General features: G+C 40.3%; 2 protein-coding genes across 4 annotated transcripts in view; one reads left to right on the top strand and one right to left on the bottom strand.

The window, feature by feature from the left end:
* The window catches only part of pde3b (phosphodiesterase 3B), a gene marked incomplete at its 5' end in the record, with an annotated part of 39,669 nt that extends 36,741 nt beyond the window's left edge, over positions 1 to 2,928 (bottom strand). For both annotated transcript variants that reach the window (XM_079459225.1, XM_079459224.1), the window contains one exon: positions 2,026 to 2,928. In XM_079459225.1, the coding sequence (XP_079315351.1) occupies positions 2,026 to 2,928 (903 nt within the window). The remainder of the gene's footprint in view (positions 1 to 2,025) is intronic.
* copb1 (COPI coat complex subunit beta 1) lies at positions 1,721 to 15,843 on the top strand. Of its 2 annotated transcripts, none has more exons than XM_079459245.1 (23): positions 1,721 to 1,804; positions 4,352 to 4,473; positions 4,873 to 5,021; positions 5,124 to 5,353; positions 5,437 to 5,606; positions 5,693 to 5,807; positions 5,889 to 5,981; positions 6,080 to 6,217; positions 6,300 to 6,419; positions 6,507 to 6,614; positions 6,736 to 6,882; positions 8,215 to 8,360; positions 8,520 to 8,616; positions 11,478 to 11,638; positions 11,721 to 11,841; positions 11,943 to 12,170; positions 12,310 to 12,489; positions 14,095 to 14,239; positions 14,313 to 14,432; positions 14,520 to 14,665; positions 14,758 to 14,847; positions 14,943 to 15,098; positions 15,513 to 15,843. In XM_079459245.1, exons 3-23 carry the CDS (start codon positions 4,931 to 4,933, stop codon positions 15,570 to 15,572), a joined length of 2,862 nt encoding a protein of 953 aa, XP_079315371.1. In that variant the 5' UTR covers positions 1,721 to 1,804; positions 4,352 to 4,473; positions 4,873 to 4,930; the 3' UTR covers positions 15,573 to 15,843. The 2 variants fall into 2 exon arrangements, with proteins under 2 accessions (XP_079315371.1, XP_079315370.1); XM_079459244.1 differs by lacking the exon at positions 1,721 to 1,804 and adding an exon at positions 2,807 to 3,266.
* Positions 15,844 to 20,669: the final 4,826 nt, after the last annotated feature.

The raw sequence follows: 20,669 nt of genomic DNA, 5'->3' as shown, positions 1-20,669 counted from the left end.
TTTTGATTATGAACTGATTTAAAGGTCCAAGTCACATAAACATTTCAAACAATCTGGCTACCGCATACAGCGTTCCATCTTAAGAGCACTATAATCCTGCCACAGGTTCTAAACACAGCTCAGGCTGTGACGAACATTGGAGTGAAAATGCAATGAGTCACAGGTGGCTTGAAGAGAGGACTGGAGCCGTTTCTCACTCTGTGCTAGCAGAGAAGTCATGAGGCCACACGTGAGACACAAAGCAATGACCGGAACATGACAAAATAAAAAAACACACTTCACACCTTTGCTTTAAAAATAAAAGCACAGAGAGATTCAAAAAGTCAGTCTTTTTGCACTGCACTGCATTGCTGCAGTTTCATGAAGTAACCTAGGCTTACTTCAGACTGCCGTGACGTTGTTTCAGAACTGATACGCAACTGATGACTGGTGATAATCTCACACACTTTCAAGGTGTGTACAAGGAGGTAGTCAAATAAAAGAAAATAAACAATACACAAACAAAGCGTAGAACTTGGGTGACAAACAGTGGCAACCACCTTATTTGGTTGGATACACGATAAACAAATATCGTTTCAAATTCCAGTGGATGAAGCCATAATTTCTCTGAGCAGAATTCATTCTCTACACCCAATTTAAATTTTTACAAAAAATGTCTTAGTTAGCTAAACATAAAAATGATATTCGAACAACTCTAGCACTCCATTACAGCATCATAAAGTTGTAAGATATATTAATCGTCATCACTCTTTAAAAATCTATTATAACTTTTATAGTTATGATGGAACACTGAAAACAGACAACAAACAATATCTGAACTGAAGTACTGATGCTGGGGCTTATTGGGAACAGGTGCTTAACTCAAAAGTCTGAAACTGGTCACATTTAAACCTCAATTCATGATCATGACTGGAACAATGCACTCATTCAGTCTCAAACCCACTTGAAGAACAAAGTGAATGGACTCGTGTTGTGCAAGCAACCACAGAGGAATTTAACTTATCTTTAGTTAATTAAGTTGATTTCTCTTTTTTTAATTATGTAGAAATAAGACAAGGTAGTTGCTAAATAAACCCCAGAAAAAGGGATCAGACTGTTTACAAAGCAGCACAGGTTTGATGACCTTGAATGAAGTTTTTAAACATGACTCTAGACCCTAAACCAGGTCTGACTTTTTAGAGCAATAGAGGGCGGTGGTCTTTTAAAATGGCAAGCACCGTATTCTATTTGTTTATGTATTAAAGGTCTCTGCTTTTCATCATATGTAAAGTGTTTGTAAATCATAATTTCATGTGGCCAAATGTTTCGAAAGCATTATTTTAATTTGTCACAAGTTCACTTTGCATAACAAGTCAAACAATGGCAAACTTTTAAAAACTTTATACCCTGTGTAGGGCTAATGCACTGGCACAACTATTGGCCAACTTTAAAAGTGTTTTCAGTCAAAAATCCACCAATAGCGTCGTCTTATGTTTTCATTCGCTTTTGTTTTCAACATCATTTTACTGGAAACTTGTTTCATACGATATTGAGAGCCCATATGCTTCTGTAAACAGTAATTGAAATTAAATGTCTGTGTAAGTTTAAAACGTGTTACTTAACACGAAGACAACCAAACTTTACACAACTAGGCCTAAATACTTATTTTTCGACGCAACACGGTGGAGTCGATCTGAAAGATCAAAATGAAAATGTAAAATACGGAAACAAGTTTATTCGAGTCAACAATTGATTGTATATTATTTAAATGCGTTTTGAAGGCGACAGGTGACTGACCTGCATTGAGACCTGGCCAAAAAACGCTGTACGTACAATACGCATGCAATGCCACATCATGATCAAAACTGCAAGAATGTATGCTTTTGCTGAGAACTGCGTTTCAGTAGACACACACTGGATGTTTTATTTGAACTGTTATATTAATATAGTATTGCAGTTGCGCATCAGTATAATGATTTTACCCCAAAACGCGATGCGTGTGTTGATGAATGAGAATCAACGTATGTGCTGGTGAACAGTCCCTACCTGTTCCCTGGATATACACGGCAGTGAAGGTCTGCGGGGCATCTTATTGCAACTGCCATAATAGCTGCTTGGCGTTTCTCCTAGAGAAACGCAGCTGGACCTTCTCCTCGGTCTGATCACGGGAACTTTCTCCTCCGCTTTGGGAATCCTACTGGCCGTCTCCCTCGGTGGGTAGTAGCGGTCAAAACAGAGCGCCAGGAAAGACCCGGAGACCCCCGCCACACACGCCAGCACTGGCCTGAGAGACGGAGACAAGCAGCCGAGGCTGGTGAAGGACAGCAGCCACACCAGGCTGGCGAACACCAGAATCAGGACGCTGTGTTTGAGTTTGAGAGTGGGGATAAGAGTGAGCAGACCCACACAGCCCAACACAAACAGCAGCCTGCCCATCATCTGCATCTGAGGGTGCTCTTCTCCCCACTGCAAAAAGCGCAAAACCACCCAATCCCCCAAATAGCATGATGCTGGTAAGGACAAAAGCCAGCAGCCGCTGCTCTCCCTCTTTTTCCTCCTCAGATAAAGGGTCAGGAAGAAATAAGCGCAGCCTATGCTAAATAAAGGGCTGATGGACTGGGAGAAATCAAACAGAAAAGTCCGTAAGGTTAGCTCCGAAACGCCGCGTTCACTTTGAAAGCTCTTGGAAATTAAAAAGGAGAGCGCCAAAACCGCCAGCGCTCCCACATACGGAGCCGAGCCGCGGAACAGTTTGGAGTTGAGGAGATCCCCGTCGCAAAACCTACAGACGTTAAACAAAAAGCTCCTCGGAGGGTCTTGTTTTAACGGAGTGACGCAGCTCTTCACATAGCCGTTCCTGAAGCCTTCCGCGCTGTTTGCATTGCCGACAACACCATCGTGCTGCCTGGTTTTACCGTGCAAAACCTCTCCTTCCTCCCGCACAGCCATGTTGTCCTCCTTTAACGCTTTTTAAACTTTCATTCCTACGAAATAAATCCTCGGCGGGTCAACGTTTCACTACATGACGGCGAACGCGCTCCATGGTCACTCAAACGTGCTCAGGCATTTTGGCCAGGAGGAAAAGAGGGGTGAAATGTTGTTGTTTTTTAGCACGATCGAGCTCTATGTCGCCGTCTAGGTGCGACAATTTGTAACAATGACTCGCGAGCGAGAGACAGGCAGGCAGGCAGGCACGCGCGACTCGCCCCCTGAATTGTATAGGCCTACGTTGCAAACGTTTCGGTAAACTGACTTGTTTATAGACATTTAAAACAGTGCTGGGGAAGGTATGTGTGAAAATGACTTTTTAATAAGACTTTTTTATTAGAAACCACGGGGATGCGTTTGAATGTGGAATGTCGTTTGAACGTTATGTCACATTTGTATTGTTTGGTTTGATTATACCGAGCATTCTGACTGGTAGATCAGTAGGCAGTAACGTAAATAGGATCGATTATTTAAGCATTAAGTCTGGCTTTCATATAGCTCAGAGGCACATTTGATTCAAATGCTCAAGCACCGCAAGAGGTCACTAATATAGACACATATATCAGAGAGCTCATCCAAATTTACCATGCACTTTTTAAGGACATTTTAAGACAAAGATAAAAAAGAGAGCAAAACCCTTTGTTGACATACTGGAGTTTTGACAAAGATATCATTATTAACTGATGTGATTAATATAAAAAGGGCATATTTGTTGCATTTTAATGGGCAAAAACTATATCGGTCAGAAATTATGTTAAACATTTTCATTATTTTCACATTTGTATATGCTGGTTTTATGCTATAATTCATTGAATTAGATTAAGTGCTTTTTCGTGGACTCAAGTGTAGACAATAATGATTGTGTTCACACTGGTATTTCCAAGCACATTCCAAGACTCTTCCTATTATAAGGGAATTCCTATTAGTGCATTTATTAAATGTTTGTTTGAGTAACATTTATGCAAATGCTTTTATCCATTTTTTCATTTCGTGTATTTTATTTGAATCATAAACCATTAACGTTTGTAGAATTTACAGTCAGCTACTTATATGAATGAAGTTTTTCTTTTAAACATATTTATTATTACAATCTATTTATTTTTAATAGGGGAATAAATAAGTGCACTTAGCACCATGGATATCAAATAACTTAACATTATTACGGACAAACTGAGCAACTATCTTTTCTGAACCTTTTTAAAAATCACTATTATTTTTTTGCATTTAAAATGTATACATATCTATTTTAAATTATCGAATATAATTCATAATATTTAAATCTACGCCAATTGATATCTTAATACGGAGAAGGAGAATTTTAGAGTATGTTTACATTATACATTTTTCAAGTTCGCGAAACGCGTCGTGTATTTTGTCCCTTCAGACGCCCTGTAGTATTGATGTGGCCAGGTCGGTCTGGGTTCCACGTCATTCGGAAGGATCAGGCTTTCACTAGACACGGATGCGCATATAGAAGAAGATAAAGACCCGAGACCTGTCACAAAGGTAACACAGCACCACATTAACAGTAAAGTACAAAATTGCAAAAGCTTTGTGTTGTTATTTTGAGCCGCATCGAAAGCCAAATGGCCGATCGTGTGTGTTAGTTTTCATCGCAGACGATTAGCCTGCTAGCTAATACTGTAACGTTAGCAGCAGTGATGTAGACATACCACGCAAGCAGAAAAAACCCCACTGTATTGTCGGTTAAATCTGCATATGTTATTATATGGCACGATTCGTTGGAACAATATGACAATCAGCAATCGTGCAATATTCATGCCACTATTCTTTTTATTGTTGGCATGATCATATTACCCACTGTTAGTAGGGAGCGTTACATTAATAGCCAATGTCTGGTATCCATATGTTGTTTCCAACTTACTGATTTCATTTGTGTTTCAGGAAACCTCATAGACATTCTCTCTGAGCTAAGTCTCGTGAAGTAAGAAGAGCTGACATCATGACAGCCGCAGAGAATGTGTGTTACACCCTCATCAATGTCACCAATGACTCTGAACCACCATCAGAAGTCATCTTGAAATCTGATTTAGGTAATGCCACAGTGTGGAAATTTGTTAGTGAATAGGCTTCATTTAGAATAGGCATGCATTTAGCTGTGAAATGCACCTCTGATTCTCTTTTTGTGAAAGCAGAAAAGGGGGAGATCAAAGCCAAGACTGAGGCTTTGAAGAAAGTTATCATCATGATCCTGAATGGTGAGAAACTTCCAGGGCTGTTGATGACCATCATCCGGTTTGTCCTGCCTCTTCAGGATCACACGATTAAAAAACTGCTTCTAGTTTTTTGGGAGATTGTTCCCAAAACTACTCCTGATGGCAAACTTCTTCAGGAGATGATCTTGGTCTGTGATGCCTATAGAAAGGTAGGCATGAAACTCTTTGTGAGGCTGTTCTATATATTATTATTAGTAAGCCTAAATATGCTATCTGTACGATTCATCTTTAGGATCTCCAGCATCCCAACGAGTTCATCCGTGGCTCCACCCTGCGCTTCCTGTGCAAGCTAAAGGAGTCTGAGCTGCTGGAGCCCCTCATGCCCGCGATCCGTGCCTGCCTGGAGCATCGTCACAGCTACGTGCGTCGCAATGCAGTTCTGGCCATCTACACTATCTACAGGTTTGTTGGTGTTTTGTTTTTTGTTTGCACAAGCCTAAGCTACAAGTGAGAACATCTATCAAGAAATATGTTTTTTTATTCTTTAGAAACTTTGAGCATTTGATCCCAGATGCCCCAGAGCTGATCCATGATTTTCTTGTGAATGAGAAAGATGCCAGTTGCAAGAGAAACGCTTTTATGATGCTGATTCATGCAGATCAGGTACGCAATCTAACTATAGATTCAAAACTCATGGAAGAGTAAGGATGAATCTCTAAACTGTATATTCAATGCATTTTGCAGGATAGAGCTCTGGACTACCTAAGCACCTGTATTGATCAAGTGCACACTTTTGGAGATATTCTACAGCTTGTCATTGTGGAACTCATTTATAAGGTGACACATCTGTACCTTACAATTATATATGAAAGGTTTGCCTTTTGTATAGTGGAATTAAACACAAGCAATCAAATTAATATCGACGCTTTACCCAGGTCTGCCATGCCAACCCCTCAGAGAGAGCTCGATTCATCCGTTGCATCTATAACCTGCTGCAGTCCTCCAGTCCTGCGGTTAAATATGAAGCAGCTGGCACACTGGTCACTCTATCCAGCGCTCCCACCGCCATCAAGGTAGAGCATCTGACAACAGGCTTTTTTCCCTTTAACTATGACCACTTGGGCGTATCTCTAATAACATTTATCTGCCTGTCAGGCTGCTGCTCAGTGCTACATTGATCTGATCATTAAAGAGAGTGATAACAACGTCAAGCTCATCGTTCTCGACCGACTCATCGAACTGAAGGAACATCCAACACATGAACGAGTGCTGCAGGTATGCAGTTCTTCACCTCATTGCAAACTATAAACTTCACAGACAAACCTTTTCAGTGCGTCTCATGCTTCTGTTGTCTGCTCTTAGGACCTGGTGATGGATATTCTGAGGGTTTTGACCACCCCTGATCTCGAGGTCCGCAAGAAGACCCTGCAGTTGGCCCTGGATTTGGTGTCGTCCCGCAATGTAGAGGAGGTGTGTGCCACAATTAGCCTTTGATCTGCTGATGTTTTTGAAACATACATACACATTTATGCACTAAGCGATGATAACTGAAGTCCACCTGATTTAACTTTTGGATTGTTTTTTATTTCAGCTTGTTATAGTGCTAAAGAAGGAAGTTATCAAAACCAACAATGTAACCGAGCATGAGGACACAGACAAGTACAGGCAGCTGCTAGTTCGTACTCTGCACTCGTGTAGTGTGCGCTTCCCTGACATGGCAGCCAGTGTCATCCCTGTGGTATGTTAACATACTAACAGTTAAACATTCTATTATTTTGTTTAGCTTTTAAATGTGATATTTTTAAAACATGGTAAAAAGCAATTTAGGATTATAAGTGTTTGTGTGTTTGCATTTAAAGTCCATACACAGGGTATTCACAGGGTCTTTGTTTAATGCCGCAAACATGTCGGCAGTGTGTGGAGTATTTGTAAGTGTCAGAGAAAGAGACAGCACGGAACGTGTCACGGCGGAGTAAATTTCTGAACGAAAGCATCTTAACCGGTCGGTAACTTGTGTACTGCATACTGGACCGGGCGGTCTGACGGTGCCCGCCGCTGGCAACATCCTTTGACATCATACAGAAAAAAACAGCATATGCTTGTTTAGGTATGTTTTGATGCTGGTTTGACCAGCTAAGGACCAGCACATGGCCATCTTAAACCAGCACATGACTAGCTTAAACCATTGCAAACCAGCATCAAAACAGCTACCAAACCATCATATGCTGTTTTTTTCAACAGGGACATGTTTTGCTCAATTTTATTTTAAGTTAAATTATAATATATTGAAAAGCAATATAAAAAGCACATTTTGACCATTCAGTTTATGCAATAGTGAAAACATTTACTTAATAAAAAGATGAAATAAGAAAAGCCCTGCTCGGTATTCGGCCAAGTGTTTCATTTTTATTCAGCTTCGGCCAAGAATTTTCACTTCCGTGCATCCCTAGTCCCCGTGTACATTTTTTTCTGATGAATACAGAGACCGATAGAATGCTTATAAACAGACTAATTCCCCCCCCCCCATTGACTACCATAGTAAGAAAAAATACAATGGTAGTCAAAAGTGCCCCAGAACTGTTTGCTTTCCTACAGGTTTCAAAATGTCTTCTTTTGTGTTCAACAGAACAAAAAAAAGCTAATTTTCATACTTTAGGAGTCAATGGGTGACAAAATCTATCTGGTTATAAGCATTCTTCCAAATATCTTCCTATGTGTTCATCAGAACAAAGAAATTTAGACAGATTTGGAACAAATTGAAGGTGAGTAAATGATGATATAATTTTCATCTTGCGGTGAAATATCCCTTTAATGCATTCAGCTCTCTTAGATTTTACATTTATTAATTTGGTATCATATGATTTCTGTTCGGCTAATTGCTTCCTGAACTCTCTGTGAGTCGCTTTGGATATAAGCGTCTGCTAAATGATTAAATGTTCATATAAATGTGACTTTATCCAAAGTGACTTAAATAGCATTCAGCGTTATGTTGTATCATCAAAGTTAGTTATCTTGTAATTGTCATCTTTATTCTTAAATGGACATATTTGTGGTTTGTATGTGACCACAGCTGATGGAGTTCCTGAGTGACACAAATGAGGCGGCCGCAGCTGATGTGCTGGAGTTTGTGCGGGAGGCTATTCAAAGGTTCGACAGCCTTCGACCTCTCATCATTGAGAAGATGCTGGAGGTCTTCCATACTGTCAAGACAGTCAAGTAAGAGATGTAGCAGTTCAATTAATCCAATTACATATTAGATCTGCTGTATTAAAAATGAATTTGTGTTTTATGCTTGAGCTCTTTATAGTACACCAGTTTAGAGTTATGAGATATGTTCCTTTTTCGAGTGATTTTAAACAAAGCTTTTGCTTGAAGGATTTATAGAGGAGCTTTGTGGATTTTGGGTGAATACTGCAGCACTAAAGAAGACATCCAGAGTGTGATGACAGAAGTGCGCAGATCCTTGGGAGAGGTGTGTAGTCACATCAACAAATACATCAAACATAGGTCTTCAACCAGGGGTCCGGCTAATTACTGTTTACTTACAGGTAACTTTTTGTTAAAAATGCAAAGCATGGGTACAGATATTACAACCAATGTTCTTCTTAAAACTGCGCACGTGCGCGACAGAGTGAACTCGTTGAATTTTAAGTCAGTCCTCTCACTGAAGCCTTAATAAAAAACTTCAGGACATGTTAATGTTTAAAGATCGCGCATCATGCTATGTCACGCATTCTGACTTCTTAACACTGTTGAACGTCCTGGCTTCTCATGCTTAACATGGTCAACTTGTTTAAAAACGAGTTGGACGTAGTATTTCTGTACTTGATGCACTCCAACTTGTTTCGGAAAGTTTTGAATAATTCTGGATCCCCATGTCGTCCTTTTATTGGCCATTCTCCCAGAAAAGCACGGCAAAACAAAAAAGCCAACCAACGAGTGAGACCCCCTTACCGTCAAGATGGGCTGCACTGCACTGCAGCTTGTTACTCTTGCAATAGTGAAGATTAGGTGTGTCTTGTTTGTGACATTTCAGTGATGGATTTAATATAAACGGTGGATATAACGCTGGATTTGGAGATCGTTTAAAATTAATAGATGGAGTGGTCCCAGTGCTAAAATATGCCAGACATGAACTGCTCGTGTTTTTCCAGAAATAATCGTACAGTTTTATCTCCTTTTTTATAAATTTGATCAAACTAAATACACTTCATAGATAGAACGTATGCAATACTACTGAATATGCACTGAAGATTGATATGAGATTGATTAAAATGTATGATGTTGCAAATCACTTAAAATAATCAAACAATCAAAATAATACACAGACAAGTATGTATATGCAACAATGGCATGCATAATAGTGTTAATGTAATGTCTTAACATAATGCTGTGACAATAAGGGATGTTTTTATTTAAATAGCATTTAAGTACATTGGTGGGGAACTTATGGCTCGGGAGCCATAAGTGGCTCTGGTGTATTAGCTTTTACCAACATTTCATCGTTAAAAACATAATTGTTATGAATATAACAGGTTGTCCTGGCCAATAGAGAATGTGAAGCTGTCGTCACGCCCTATGTTGCATTGGCGCCACCATCTTGGAAGGTTAATACTGCCCTACAAAGTCAATGTGCAGTCACTACATATTTGGTCAAAATTAAGATAAGGTTTGATATGGGTTTTGTAAGATCTGTTCTCTCTTTCGACCAGTTTCCTGGTTCAATTTTGTCCCGTTTCAGTGAAACAAGAGTGTCAAATTGCAATGACTGACTGGTGTGAAAACTTTGAAGGCATTTTTTCAGTTTCAGTGTTTTTTGTAGTTACTGCACTTTGCCATTGTAGGGCAGAATACGCCACTTCTACTATTGTTCTGATATGTACCTGTAGCAAAGTTCCAAGTAAGGAAGGAAGGAGGCAGGAACCGGCGAACGTAAAACAGACTTTTAATATAACAAACAAACAACAAACCGATAGTAAAATGCCATCAGCTCCCTCGAGTTGTCCACTACTGGCCAAAAAAATCACATTAAAACATAACTTAAAGTCCAGTAATATGTCAATAGACAAGTTGAACATGTTGATCATGTTTAACACTGTAAAGAAGTCAGAATGCATGACACACCGTTGCACCACCCCTTTAAAAAAGCGATCAGGACGTTTTTTGAAAACACTGTTTATTCCATAGGATAATAATGTAAAACAGACGCTAGCAGCCAAAAAATTACGTTAGCATCTTAAAAAAAAGTATTTTTTTGTAGCTGCTAGGGTCTGTTTTAATCGTATGGAGTAAACTGTGTTTTCACTGTGAAAACAGTCAGCTGTCTTAAGTACATGTCAACAAATGTGATAAAATCTAAATGCAATAATATTTTTTCAAAATCTAAAATGTGTCCATTTGGCCCTGCAACGCGAACAAGCTGCATTTACTGTATGGCGCAGAATGTCACATAATTTGGTATAAATCGTTTTCAGAACCCATGTAACGAATGTTCATTCTTAGTCTGGGTTTCAGTATCTGGCAAATATAAAAAGAGAAATAGACCGAAACATTTTCCTGTTTGCGTTATGAGGTCACGCTAATGTGCAGAAGATCCATGGGATGAAACTTTGTTTTTAAATATGTTAAAGTTATTTCATTATTATCTTAATATGAATTGTTTGATGATTATAAATATTGAATATTCAATTAAATTATTGAATATTTCTAGTGAATAGAACAAGGAATAGAAGCCTTAATCCTTGCCAAAACCAATACGGATGCATGACTGAAAAATATGGTGGACTTCAGTTGAGTGCTTCTAAATACATCACTGATTCTTAGAAGCATCCACTACTGATGTTACTAAATGTTAAGTCTCAGACCATTGGCTGAACGTTTGATGCATAAGTTTCTTGGAAACACTTCAGCGTGTTCAAAGTCATAATACTATTGGTTATATTCTACAGGATTTCCAGGAGACGTGCTTTCTTTAACGGTCCGCCTAGAAATAGCACAAAGCTACCTGATTGGAGAAGTTAGTATTTTGTACATCTGTTGCAATACGAATTCATCACGATCGACTAAATGCAAAATTCTAAAAAGTATGCGAGGGTCATGGCATAAACTTTTGACACGTTTGTGAATGTACGCCGGTCTGTTACTGTGGGGACATTTTCACACCTCTAAACATGATTGGCTTCATTATCTGTCAATCACATGGCCTCTTATGCCTGCCTTGGACAGTGAAATCTGCCAAAGTTCCCAGACCTTTAGTATGAAAGGTCTGCGCGAGACTACAAAATGTTTAGGTCCTCCTAAACTTCAGATGGGATTAAATTGTGTTTTATTCAGATCCCCATCGTGGAGAACGAGTTAAAGAAGGAGGCTGGCGAGGTGAAACCAGAGGAGGAGGTAACTGCCGCTCCAGCGCCTAAACTGGTGACAGAGATGGGCACTTACGTCACTCAAAGTGCTCTCAGCACCTCCAGACCATCAAAGAAAGAAGAGGACAGGTGATTATTCCCCTTTACTGACACAATGCAAAGCGTGTCCTTTATATTACATCTCTAAAGTATAATTCCTGTGTTCTTTAAGGCCTCCACTAAGGGGTTTTCTGATGGACGGCGACTTCTATGTTGCTGCCTCATTGGCCACGACCCTCACCAAAGTGGCCCTACGCTATGTGGCCCTCGTCGAAGACAAGAAAAGACAAAATGTATGTTGTTTTTAAAAAGGATTATTCCGTGAGCAATGACTGAATGTTTATCTAATTAAACTTACCATTGAGGTACAATGAAGCTTATTTTGTTGCTTTAGGCTTTTGTTGCAGAAGCCATGTTGATCATGGCCACCATCCTCCATCTGGGCAAGACCTCTCTTCCCAAGAAACCCATCACCGATGATGATGTGGACCGCATCTCTCTGTGCCTCAAAGTCCTGTCCGAATGCTCACCCCTCATGAATGATATCTTCAACAAGGAGTGCCGGAGATCACTTTCCCACATGCTTGCTGTCAGGCTGGAGGAAGAGAAACTCTCTCAGAAGGTGAACAACTCTTTTTCTTCTATTTTCTTCTACTCTTATTATTGCAGGTAGTGGCTGAACTCAAGAGCTGCATGTCTCAATTATATTGCTAAATTGTGGAATACTTTTACAATCAACTTTAATTTGTTGTTTTTCACAGAAAGAGTCTGAGAAGCGTAGTGTGACGGTTCAGGCAGATGACCCCATTTCCTTCATGCAGCTTACGGCTAAGAATGAGATGACATCCAAAGAGGACCAGTTCCAACTCAGTCTATTGGCCGCAATGGGCAACACTCAGAGAAAAGAGGCCGCAGACCCACTGGCCTCCAAACTTAACAAGGTCCATAGTATTTTTTTGATCTGACATATTTTTATGATTATATTGCTCAAGGGTAACATAAACGGTAAGGTTATTTCTATTGCATCATTCTTCACCACCAGATGGCGATATGGTTCACTTTTAACACTGGCAGTCATATCGAACAGAACGTTCTGACCATTCCCAGCCTTTCACAACTTCATATTTACAGCCTTCAGATGGTGTTTTTAATCGTGAATTTGATTTAAAGGTGATTGTTTCAATGACAAAAACGTCACAAAATACATCAGGACTCACCTAGGAAATGGAAAAGTTTGGCAGTAGCATCGATACAAGTAGTGACGCTACTAGTTTAACTACATTTCTCAGTAGCATGGTTGCAGCATCTCTGTTATCTGAATCCAATAGCTTTAAAGTAGCGAAGCGCATTTTTTATCAAGTAGTTGGGGAGCGTCGAAAAAAGCTATATTTTCCCAAGCATTTCTAAACCTCAAGCGCAAATCAGAAATACTGCTAAGGATCACTGATCCTGGATCAGCAAGTTACACCACCCTACGGATCCGAGTGACATCCAGTTGACCTATCGGTAAGCCCCTACCCTCGAACGCAGATGAGCCAATAGCCATTGAAGATGAGTTGCACAGGGACTGGAACTCAAGACAACTTTAGGTTTTAGTGCCATAAAAAAAACATTGTATGATCCGAAAGATCTCACCAGTTTTATGGTGTTTTATTCTAGAAAAATCATAAAACGATGTGCCTGGGGTACTTGTAACACTAATTCTAACAGGTGTCCTGGGAGCATGAGGAATGAATCTTTTGTTCAATTTCCTAAACCCACACAAAAAGCGAATTGTGAGCGCAATAACCCGATTTAACTCCAATCCAAAGTTTATTTTCTGGTTGTCATACTTTCACTAAGTTATGGTTGCCATCTGTTGATCATTGATGTCACCCTGTGCTTCAGTATAGTATGTCTCGTTAAAACTAGTTAAGTTAGTAAGTCCAAACCTAAATAGCTAGCTGTACATTGTAAGTCATAAACGAAGGTCTACATTTCAATGTCTCTCCATATTACAGTGGTTAAATATAAATTAATTGAATCTTGTTGATCCTTGATGTTGTCATCTGCGATCGTGATAACATAACATGAGGCTTCTCCTGCTTAAATTGTTATCTGTATGAAATGAATTTTTTATCCACCATATTTATTTTTACGTCGTTTATATATCCTTCCATGGTCCCACTAGAATTCTCCTCGATCGGACAAGGTCTTTACACAGAAATGTAGGGTCTAGGCTATTTCCTTGTTTTTTTTTAATCAATGACTGTCTGACTGCACATTATAGCACATTTCAGGGTTGCTTGCCATGTGTACAAAATATTGACCGGAAACTAAATATTTTATTAGGTGAAACATTTAAGTAACACCAGTAAAAGAGCCTGGATGAGTCTGATATCACCTAATCCCTGGGTGTTTGGTTGTTGAGCACTACCAGACCGTCCGATGGCACAATCGTCCAATCAGAGTCTTAGTCTTGTGTAATACTATATTTTATCATTGCGATACAAGGGTCTTGTTGCACCATTTGAGCTTATAAACTCAAAGTTGCTGTTTTCTTCTAGGTGACGCAGTTGACTGGTTTCTCGGATCCAGTCTATGCAGAAGCATACGTCCATGTCAATCAATACGACATCGTCCTAGATGTCCTGGTTGTTAATCAGACTAGCGACACTCTACAGAACTGCACATTGGAGCTGGCAACACTTGGTACAAAGTCTCTTTCATTGGTTTTTCTCTGTTTTTGGTGCTTGTTATACTGAACACGGTCTTTTACCCCCAGGTGATCTTAAACTGGTTGAGAAACCATCTCCTCTCACATTGGCTCCTCATGACTTTGCCAACATCAAAGCCAATGTGAAAGTGGCCTCCACTGAGAACGGGATCATATTTGGAAACATAGGTTTGTGAAATGATTTAAACCTGCAAATTTGTTTGCACAAATGCACAAGTGTGATTTTATTTTTAAATCGGATACAATATTTTGCAGTGTATGATGTGTCTGGAGCAGCCAGTGACAGAAACTGTGTCGTGCTGAGCGACATTCACATAGATATCATGGACTACATCCAGCCTGCCTCCTGCACAGATACAGAGTTCCGACAGATGTGGGCTGAGTTCGAGTGGGAGAACAAGGCAAGTCTGGGGACTTTTCTTTTTAAATAACAGTTACATTAATCGGTACTTTGTCATTTAGAATGTCTGAAATTTGTTCTGTGTCCACACAGGTGACCGTCAACACCAACATCGCAGAACTGAATGAGTATCTCAAACACATCCTTAAGTCCACCAATATGAAGTGCTTGACCCCAGAGAAGGTACATTGCTCGAAGTGAATCAGTAGATCCCTTAAACATTATGTTTGTTTTTGTTGCATAGAGCAGCTAGCATGACGTTTATTTTTTGGCACTAGGCTCTTTCTGGCATTTGTGGCTTTATGGCGGCAAACCTGTACGCCCGCTCTATATTTGGGGAAGATGCCCTTGCAAACGTCAGCATTGAGAAGCCCATCCACATGGGTCCCGATGCCCCAGTCAACGGTCACATTCGCATCCGTGCCAAGAGCCAGGTAATGGATTTCTTTCACTTCCAGCTTAAGGATGTTTACAGTAAACATTGAATGTAGGATCAACAGACAATTCAGGATCAACTGACTTCGGATAACAGATAATTTGTTTTAGTTATAGGTTTTAATGAGGGTGTTGAATGACTGTGGTGAAATGCAATACTGAATTTAGTAAATTTACAGTTTCTAGAGATTAGTGATGTCAGTGATGTGTTTTGTGAGTGACAGAAAATCAAACTTCGTTTTCAGTGGATTTACTGAGCCTCCCCTATGATTTCATTAAGTGATGTTCTTGCTTTTTAATGCTTATTGACAAAGTCGAGAATATTTTTTTTTTACAAATGTCAGTGCCAGAGTTTCCTATTACTGAAAGTTTCTGATTACTAAATAATGAACACATTCATTTTCTGTCAATAGGGAATGGCTTTGAGTCTTGGGGACAAGATCAACCTCTCCCAGAAGAAGACAGCCTCCTAAAGTCCAAAGACTTAGGCTATTGTGGAAAGGGCAAGATTCAACTAAAAAGATCTATGGATGCTCCTGTCTTGTTGTCTTTATAGCTTGTTTCTGTCTCTCAAGACTGCTGTACTCTGTCGCCAAGATCTAAGATCTTCAATCCCACAAAATATGTCCGAATGGGATTCTTTGACATTTTTTACCAACAAGATTCTTCTTAACTGGCCTAAAAGGGATTGACCCTGTTTATCTGTCATTTGTTTCAATAAACACTGCACACCATATACCGAGACCTTTATATTGTTACTGTGTTATTTTATGGATACCATCACCGTAGCATTTTTATAATTAGGGTGATTTGTTGGAACATGCACTGCCCTCACACCACAGTTGATAGAACAAAGGATGTTTTCTCTTGAAGAAAATCTTTTGGAATCTTGAGAATTTTGTTATGGTCTTCTGCCTCTCAGATGACTTAAGACTCCTAGATTTGTGGTCATTTATAACCAGGCATGCAGAAATCTTTACCGATTTTTGTATTGTTCAAAAAGTGCAAAAAACTACAACATTCGCATCTAGCTTGTCCATTCATTCATTGGTTTAGTTAATACTGTAGAATCGGGTTCGACATGTGCATTAGCTAACATTAACTAACAATGAACATTACTTCAACAGCATCTTTATGTTCATTTTTGCATTTAACAAATACATTTTTAAACTCAGACGTAACTGAAAACAATGCACCATGAACTAACATAAACGGTATTGCTGACATTAGCAAAGATGAGTAAATGCTAAACAACTACATTGCTTGTTGTTAGTTCACGTTAATGCATTTACTACTGTTGACAAATACAACCTTATTTTATATTTATAGATCATATATAATATATCTGAATAGTGAGTGCATCAATTCTCAAGTACGTATACTGTATGTGGTCTGTAATAATGTCTTGTACCTGGAAACCAGTTATTGTCAGCGTGCTGCGGAAGCTATTCTAAATGTAAATATGAGACTTAATCAGCTTTCATTTTCATGTAGAGTGGATGAGATGGGTGCAAAAAGAGCTGATGTGAGTGTTCTGTTTTGTTGCATTTGATACCTTAAGGGTTTTTATGACATGTCAAATTTACAGTAATGGAGCTATATGTGTTTCCCAAATATATACGTGTTGCTGATTTTATTTTTTTGCTTTAATAGGCAATGCAACTGTAGGTATATCATGCGAAGTAAACACATTTAGGGGGTTTTCCAGATTTTCATAAAGTGAAATATGATGCAAAAACGTTTTCAAAAACTGCTTCACTCTCATGCTGTTCATTTAAATGAATTGGTGTTATTTCCTTTTAAACACAGCCCATCATTCGAGCCAAAGTGCTCAAGATCCTTTATAATGATCTATATATTTGTACAAAATGCCTGATGGGTCTCAAGTTAGTTTTGCCTCCCCCCATTGACCACAAGAAAAAATACAATGATAGTCAAAGGTTCCCCAGAACTGTTTGCTGTCCTCTTCAAAATGTCTTCTTTTGTGTTCAACAGAACAAACAACAACAAAAAAGATTAGTCTACACAGGTTGATAAATCAGATTAGTTAACAGTTGACCTGTTGAATAGTTGCCTTACAAAGCAATATATTTTCATAGGCACATCTCGCAAAGCTTATATCATGCAGTAGTACTTTAGTTGTTTAAAAAGTATAGGTGACCTGTCCTACAATGAACATTTGTTTGAAAATGTAAATTCTGGTGAATACTGAGAAAATCCTTGACTGATTTATCTCAGTTCTAATGTATCTAGTGTGTTTAGCTGATTTTAAACTGTGCGGCTATTATCAGTCAGACTCATAGGAATTATTGACTAAGTGGTGAATCCCAACATGACAAAGCTTTTGGTCATGGTTTCTGTTGTTATATTACAGGAACAAATATCTATGTAATGATAACGACAGTCATTACAGCAGTAGTTTTGTTCCATTGATTTATAACTGTTTTGTACAAATGTCCTCTCACATGCTACGTGCCTGTCAATTCTCAGATCCTACAGAGAACATTAAATTAATGTTAAAAACCCTGTTTTAAGTCTGTTAATGATATAACTGGTGACCCACCTGTCTTTAGGAAGCTACAGTCTGTTGTTTAGAATAAACAAGTACGTTTCTGTAATAACCACAAGAGCCATTTAGTGCACAAGAAGACACAGCAGATTATTACAGCTGCTCTAAAGCTCTCTTACTCAGTGTTTTCAACCTAATAATGTTTATTTTAGGTTTCAGCCATTTAAATACACATAAGCACTAGTTGAACAATACATTTGGAGTTTGTAAGATACACAACTTTGTAAGTTTCTGTGGAAGCAGCAATAACAATCTATTCAAATATAATTTGACGACGTGTGTTATTCACATCAGACAAACATAGTGGAAGTAACTGTAAAGTTTACAAGAGTTAAAGTTCTCGGAGTTCACCGGCCACTTTCTTGCATATATTTCGGGAGAAACTGATGACTCTCTGAACTGCGTCGCAAAGAAACATGGTGGCACCCGTCTCACGTATAGATCAAGATTATTTATAAATGACCAAACACCTCAAACACCTCACCATCTCCTCAATCCCACCGTCACGTCCTCCATTGAGGAAGCAGAGGTTGAGGGCTCAGAGGTGGACTCGTCCATCACCCAAGCCGAAGTCACTGAGGTAGTCAAGAAACTCCTCAGTGGCAAGGCACCGGGGGTGGATGAGATTCACCCTGAGTACCTCAAGTCTCTGGATGTTGTGGGGCTGTCTTGGCTGACACGCCTCTGCAGCATCGCGTGGCGGTCGGGGACAGTGCCTCTGGGATGGCAGACCGGGGTGGTGGTCCCTCTTTTTAAGAAGGGGGACCGGAGGGTGTGTTCCAACTACAGGGGGATCACACTTCTCAGCCTTCCCGGGAAAGTCTATGCCAGGGTACTGGAGAGGAGAATACGGCCGATAGTAGAACCTCGGATTCAGGAGGAACAGTGTGGTTTTCGTCCAGGCCGTGGAACGCTGGACCAGCTCTACACCCTCTACAGAGTGCTGGAGGGTTCAAGGGAGTTTGCTCAACCAATCCACATGTGTTTTGTGGATTTGGAGAAGGCATTCGACTGTGTCCCTCGTGGCATCCTGTGGAGGGTGCTTCGGGAGTATGGGGTCTGTGGTCCTTTACTAAGGGCTGTCAGGTCCCTGTACGGCCGGAGCAGGAGCTTGGTTCGCATTGCCGGCAGTAAGTCGGACTTGTTCCCAGTGCATGTCAGACTCCGGCAAGGCTGCCCTTTGTCGCCGGTTCTGTTCGTAATTTTTATGGACAGAATTTCTAGGCCCAGCCAGGGGCCGGAGGGTGTCAGGTTTGGGGACCACACGATCTCGTCTCTGCTATTTGCGGATGATGTTGTCGTGTTGGCCCCTTCAAACCAGGACCTTCAGCATGCACTGGGACGGTTTACAGCAGAGTGTGAAGCGGCTGGAATGACAATCAGTACCTCCAAATCCGAGGCCATGGTCCTCAGTCGGAAAAGGGTGGCTTGCCCACTTCAGGTTGGTGGAGAGTTCCTTCCTCAAGTGGAGGAGTTTAAGTATCTCGGGGTCTTGTTCACGAGTGAGGGAAGGATGGAACGGGAGATTGACAGACGGATCGGTGCAGCTTCTGCAGTAATGCGGTCGATGTACCGGTCCGTCGTGGTGAAGAAAGAGCTGAGCCGCAATGGGAAACTCTCATTTTACCGGTCAATCTACGTTCCTACTCTCACCTATGGTCATGAGCTTTGGGTCATGACAGAAAGGACAAGATCACGGATACAGGCGGCTGAAATGAGCTTCCTCCGCAGGGTGGCTGGGCGATCCCTTAGAGATAGGGTGAGAAGCTCGGCCACCCGGGAGGAGCTCGGAGTAGAGCCGCTGCTCCTCCACATCGAGAGGGGTCAGCTGAGGTGGCTTGGGCATCTGTTACGGATGCCTACTGGAAGCCTTCCCCGGAAGGTGCTCCGGGCCCGTCCGACCGGGAGGAGACCCCGGGGAAGACCTAGGACACGCTGGTGGGACTATGTCTCCCGGCTGGCCTGGGAACGCCTCAGTGTCCCCCCGGAAGAGCTGGAGGAAGTGTCTAGGGTGAGGGATGTCTGGGCATCTCTGCTTAGACTGCTGCCCCCGCGACCCGGCCCCGGATAAGCGGTAGAAAATGGATGGATGGATGGATGACCAAACACACACAATCGGAATATCAGATAGTTGATGACGTGGTAAACAAGTTTGTGAATATTTTGAAATAAAAAAGGATATTAAGGCGATCTGTCATAAGGTGTGGCTGCGGTGTGTCACGTGACAAATACGCGTCGCCATGGAAACATTAAGGGGTAATCATTACTAGTCTACATGGAGTCTATATTAAAAGAACATTAGATATGAGACCCCGAGAAAAATATAACCTGGAACCGAAGTGCCAAAATAACGTGACATCGGCATATTAATTGTAACGGAACAAACTTTCGCAGCCATATTTAAATGTTTTTTTTTACAGATTTCAAAATGGCACTTTTATATCTTTTCTATTTTTGAAATTAGTAGTGCACAGCTGCACTTTTATTTTCTCTATTTTTTTATTTCATGAAAGTTATTATGACACAGCTGCACTTTTATTTTCTTTATTTTAGAACTTTCTGTTATTTGATGTATATAGTTTGTATTTTAGATACAACTTGTTACTCTGATACTACTTTTTAGTTCAATAAATTGGAACATGTTAAGCTTGTTGCGCATTTCAGTAGCATTGTGTTGGGGCGATGGGGGCAGGTGGGGCTTGAAAATTCCCCCTTGTCTAAAGTGGGGAATGACCAAAAAAGTTTGAGAACCACTGCTTTAAACCAACATTTATGCAATTTGAGAAAATATCTAAACCAAACTGAACAGACATCATTGTGAGATTGTATAAATGTTTGTGATTCGCCGAATAAGGGGTTTTCAAAAGGTTCATAAATTCATCATTTTCACATGTTTATGTAACATTTACATGGCTAATATGTTATCTTTTTTCTCCAGAACTGTGGGAGGCGTTGTTACTTTCCTCCCAGTGGCTACAGTTAAACCAATGGAGTTCTGGAA

The sequence above is a fragment of the Barbatula barbatula genome (genome assembly GCF_947034865.1).
Source record: "Barbatula barbatula genome assembly, chromosome: 1".
In the NCBI taxonomy this organism is placed as follows: Eukaryota; Metazoa; Chordata; class Actinopteri; order Cypriniformes; family Nemacheilidae; genus Barbatula; species Barbatula barbatula.
Note: the sequence above shows the minus strand (reverse complement) of the source record. Positions and strands in the feature narration are given on the sequence as shown.